At 54.0% G+C, this 4,754-nt stretch overlaps 1 protein-coding gene across 1 annotated transcript in view; it reads right to left on the bottom strand.

Moving 5' to 3' along the window:
• Positions 1–1,167: 1,167 nt before the first annotated feature.
• LOC104472356 (GDH/6PGL endoplasmic bifunctional protein-like) overlaps positions 1,168–4,754 on the bottom strand; it is a 6,154-nt gene continuing 2,567 nt past the window's right edge. Inside the window, 3 exon segments of the mRNA XM_010087993.1 lie at positions 1,168–1,934; positions 1,937–2,503; positions 3,167–3,436. Coding sequence (XP_010086295.1) covers positions 1,168–1,934; positions 1,937–2,503; positions 3,167–3,436 — 1,604 coding nt within the window.

Here is a 4,754-nt window from a genome sequence, read left to right as displayed (position 1 = left end):
TCAACGTCCTCCTGTCATCACTGAGATGCGATTTGCTAGTTCTGCGTGCCCAAGAGACATGTACAGAGAAAACTCCCTCCTCTTGTAAGTCAGCGTCCTTGAGTTCAAACCCCATCACCACCGCCTGCAAACACTGGAACTGCCTAATGCGTGCTGCAATGATAGATACACTGAGAGTTTACAAACCTGCCTCCCGCAGAAAATTTATAAACCGCTGAATGACACCGTAAGCTTCAATTCTGAGGACGGAGAAAAGTGCAGTTCAGAGAATGAGACAAAGACAGTTAAAGAAAACCTTTCTTTGCTCGCTAAACCCAGACAAGCCCTCTGCACACCAAGCTTTTCCCTCAATAATTATTGCACTGCAGGCAAAAAACAGCTCCGTGAGCTGCCACGTTCCTCACCCTGTCCCCATTTTTCCAACCGCCTGAAAAGCCCCGTGCCTTCCTTCTCCATCCCCCAGCATCAGCCATCCACCGAATGAAAGCACCGAATTCCTGCTCATAACCTCAGCCTCCGCTGCTGGGTGATTTGTGAAGACTCACGACTGCGGTGAGCTCACAGATGGGTGTCAGCTTTTAGGAGCCACATGCCACCAAATCCAAAGGGTGTCTCTGCTTCCCGGGGAGCACAGCCACAGCCGGTGCTGACACCAGGATGGGCTCCTCACAAGCCTACAGACCCCTGTGCACAGAAACATCATTTTTCTGAGACAACGCCTCTGTCCCAGCCAGACCGAGGAGGGTAGAGGAAGAATATGTTGTCTCCTAGCCTGAGAATTTAAAAAAAAAAACAAGAAAAATCTGGCAGGTACTTAATTTAACAAGTCTCCCGTAGTGCCTGCGAGGTAGTTAAATGCTCATAATCACAAAGGCCTGACAGGGAAAACTGAGGCACTTCAAGGTGAGGTAATTTGTCCAAAGTCACAGTCAGAAGCCCTAGCAGAGCCAGAAACGCTGCACTGGGCTCTTGGCTCCTACATAGCTCCGAACACTGAGCCCAGCTCCTTTCCAGGCTCAAATATCAGAGGTGCTCACACCACGGATTTCCCAGAAGGTTAGAGGAGTCCGTCAGAGATGAAGCTGCTGCTGGCAACCGAAAAACATGGACACTGTGTAGGAAAATCCAGAGCCATGCAGACAAGGGAGGAGGCACGCTGTGAAGACATCACCCAAGCAGAGCTTCATAATCCACGTACCACGCCAGCTGGCCAGAGCTGGGGCTGACCCCCGAGACCGGCCATTTCCGCGGCTCGTGGCCCACTCTGCTGAGCAGGGTGGTGATGTCGTGCTTGCCCTTCCCCAGAACCAGGACGAACACCTGGCTGGCCCTGTTGATGAGGGGTAGGCTAAGGCTCATCCTCTGGTGAGGTTTGATGGGGCTTTCGGTCAGCACCACAGCCTGAGCCCCTTCCAAGCCGTTTTCAGACTGGGGGAAGAGCGAGGCAGTGTGCCCATCAGTGCCCACCCCCAGCAGCACCAGGTCAAAGCTGGCGTTGGCCACCAGCGCCATGATCTCCTTGGCATACAGCTCCGTGCCTCTGTCCTCTTCCACACAGAGCCGCTGGTTCAGGTGCACGGGCATGGGGTGGACATTGAAGTAGGGCACCCTGACGCTCTGGAGGAGGTGGTTGTGCAAGCTGAAGAAGTTGGACTCAGTGTCGGTGAGAGGAACGCAGCGTTCATCCACCATCCAGATGTGGGTGTGCCTCCACGGGAAGGCGTAATGGTGTCTGGCCAGCCGCTGGAAGAGGACCACTGGGCTTGAGCCACCTGAGAGGGCCAGGTGGAACTGCCCAGAGCGTGCCACAGTCCTGATTGCTGTCTTCTCGATGTCAGAAGCCAGCTGGGAAATCAGGTCCTCGGACCATGCTGAGACCAGAGGACTTTGCCGAAATTTGGACTGGATCGTCCTGTAATCACTTGGCATCAGCGCAGTTCCACCGGCTCTGCCAGCGTGAATGCCACTTCCCCACTCACCATCTCAAAGTCCAAGAGGTGCTGGTTCTCCACACCCCCGGGGTAGAGACGCAGCGGCTGGTGGGAGGTGCTGTCCAGCAGCGGGGTCCAGAACCCCCAGGAGGCCAGCAGGTTCTCAGTGGTGATGAAGAAGTCCTTCCTGCCATGGTAGATGTTGGAGATGAGGACGGAATAGGCATCTCTCTCTTTCACAGGCATGTACACATAGTAATCAGACAACGGTTGTCCAAAAATGTGCAGGTCTGACTGACCCACTGCTTCTCTCCAGCTGCCTTCTGGCATGATGGGCCTGAAGAGTTCCAGCACCGCAGGGGTGTTGAGCGCGCCGTGCCCGATGTAGAAGATGATCTGCTTGGCTTTGCACTGGCTGTGCCCCACGTCCCTCAGGGTCTCGCTCTGCGTGCAATAGGCCCGGTTCTTGAAGAGAACACGGACGTAACCTACCCGTTCATCCAGAGCTTTCCCAGAAGTGAGGAGGAAAGGGACCCCTTCCCAGCGCAGGCTGTCGCTGTGGATCAGCACACCTGGAACGACAGTGAGCTCCGCTACCAAACTGAACCCGAACAGCAAGAAGATTTGAGGGGATCTCTAGCACCTACCCATCATTCTCCTTCTTTAGCCCCCAGAAATCTTGGCAACAACTGTCTCTTGCTCCACACTCAGCCCTTTCCTGACATCAACTGCTCTGCAGCGACCCTGCTGTGCTTCCTCCCAGGGATCCCAGCCCTTTAGCTTCCTCTCATCTTGCAGGAAACGAATTTCTGAGCACAAATATCATTCAGACAAAACCTTTAACGTTCAGAAGACACAGCATGGCCAGAGATGGCCTTGTGGTCTACTAATGACAGAGAACTGCCGATGCTCTACCCCTCAGATGCAGAGAGCAACTCGACTTTATGAAAAGGCAAAGGAGTCTGCAGGCCACTTCCAAAAATAACGCAGAGATCTTAGCAAGAATAATGGGACTTAGCTCTTATGCAATGCTCCCCATTCACTGGATCATGAGTTATCTAACATGACACCAGTATCACCTTGTTACAGCTCCCAGTTACCACCCCTGGAGACATCCCTGTGTCAGCAGTGAGGACCAGAGCCGTGCAGCTGGTACCAGCATGCAGGGAGCCCCACCTCCTGCTCTCCTCGGCCTCAGACGACTCCCTTCTCCAGAGCCCAGACCAAACTCTCACCTGCAAAGGTTGGTGTGGTGCTGATGTAGTCCTGTGCCTTCTGCAGTTCCTCCTGCACTTGGCTGGCATACGCCTGGTACTGACCCAGCACGGCACTGTTCTTCTGCAGGCCCCGCAAGGACTGGAAAGCCCGCAGCTTGCAATGCAAAACCTCCTCGGCCCTGCTGACGTTGGCCGGGAGCTCCATGGTCAGAAACATCAGGGCCTCCGTGAGGTGGTTCTGCAGCACGTCCCGGATGACTCCGTACTGCTCGTAGAAGCTGGTGCGGCCTGAGGACGAGGAGGAGGTAAGATGCTGGTAAATTGATGTGGTTTTCTTGCAGCCTTGCCCTCTGCATGTACATCGTGTGAGCCAAGGAGAACAAAGAGCACAAGCCCAACCTAGTCTGCACCAAGCTCCTCTTCTCATGGCCCAACTCGAAGCTGTCAAGCCCTAAGAAGCTGTGGCTGCCCCATCACTGGAAGTGTTTGAGGTCAGGCTGGACAGGACTTTGACCAACCTGATCTAGTGAAAGATGTCAATACCCACAGCAGGGGGGTTGGACAAGATGATCTTCAAAGGTCCCTTCCAAGCCAAACCAGTCTACGATTCTTGATTCTAAGCCCTTCCTCTCCCTCCAGAGGAGCTTCCAAAATGCCTCTGCTACTAAAACAAAGATCAAATGTTCCCAGGGGTCTGCTTGTCCTCCACAGAGCCAGACAACCCTCCTTTCGGGTGCTTACAGGGCCTAAACCCACAGGAGGAATGCTCTTGCCTGACACTTCCTGAGCATACAGAGCAGAAAGCAGCTTTGCTTCCTTAGCCTGCTTGTGTTTTCAGAACCTGCAGTGAGCACTGCTCCTCACCACTTCTTTTCCCCTGGTTTTCATGTCCTCAGATGGTTCCAGCTAAGCCATGCCCCTGAGAGACAAAAGTTCATGCACAAAGCCCTGCTTCTGCTTCTGCAGGTGGGAACAGGGGGAGAAGGATAACGGCTTATCAAGTGACTTGAACAGATGCCTTTCTGCAGCCCCGCAGCAGCAGGCTGCACACTGCAGACTGCACCAGAGCCACAGGCTTCCCCTATAGACTGATAGTTATCTCCCTTGCTCGAATCCAAAGGCACATTCATTAATGTAATCAGTGCTGCAGACTTCCTGGGAGCCAGGCTGCAGCTGAAGCCGCACAGGGGAAAAGAGATGTCAGATGAAAAATTACAAAGTTGTTGAGAGCAGGGAGGGTACAGAGCGTGGCTGGGGCTCCACACAGACACCACTGCTCTCCCTAAATCTCTCTGCAGTGCATCCCCCTCCCACAAACAGGCCCAGGTGAGGTCTGGGCTGTGAAACCAAAGATTACTCCAAATTTGATCAAGCTGCATTAATATGAGTTTGTGGTGGCTGCGGGAGGGAGGAAGGGAGGAGGAGAGGGAGGAAGGAGGAAGATAGAAGAAGAGGTAAAGGGAGCAGAGAAGCAATCCTGATGCTGCAGAACTGCAAGTGCCTGACATCCCAAGAAGTGCTGCAGGTGGCAGCCCAGCCCCGAGTGCGTTATGCTGAGCACTGCAGAGTGGATGCTCCAGGACTTCAAAGAGGGGTTGCAGCCCGG

This window comes from Pterocles gutturalis, unplaced genomic scaffold (genome assembly GCF_000699245.1).
Source record: "Pterocles gutturalis isolate BGI_N339 unplaced genomic scaffold, ASM69924v1 scaffold46396, whole genome shotgun sequence".
NCBI classification, from domain to species: Eukaryota; Metazoa; Chordata; class Aves; order Pterocliformes; family Pteroclidae; genus Pterocles; species Pterocles gutturalis.
Note: the sequence above shows the minus strand (reverse complement) of the source record. Positions and strands in the feature narration are given on the sequence as shown.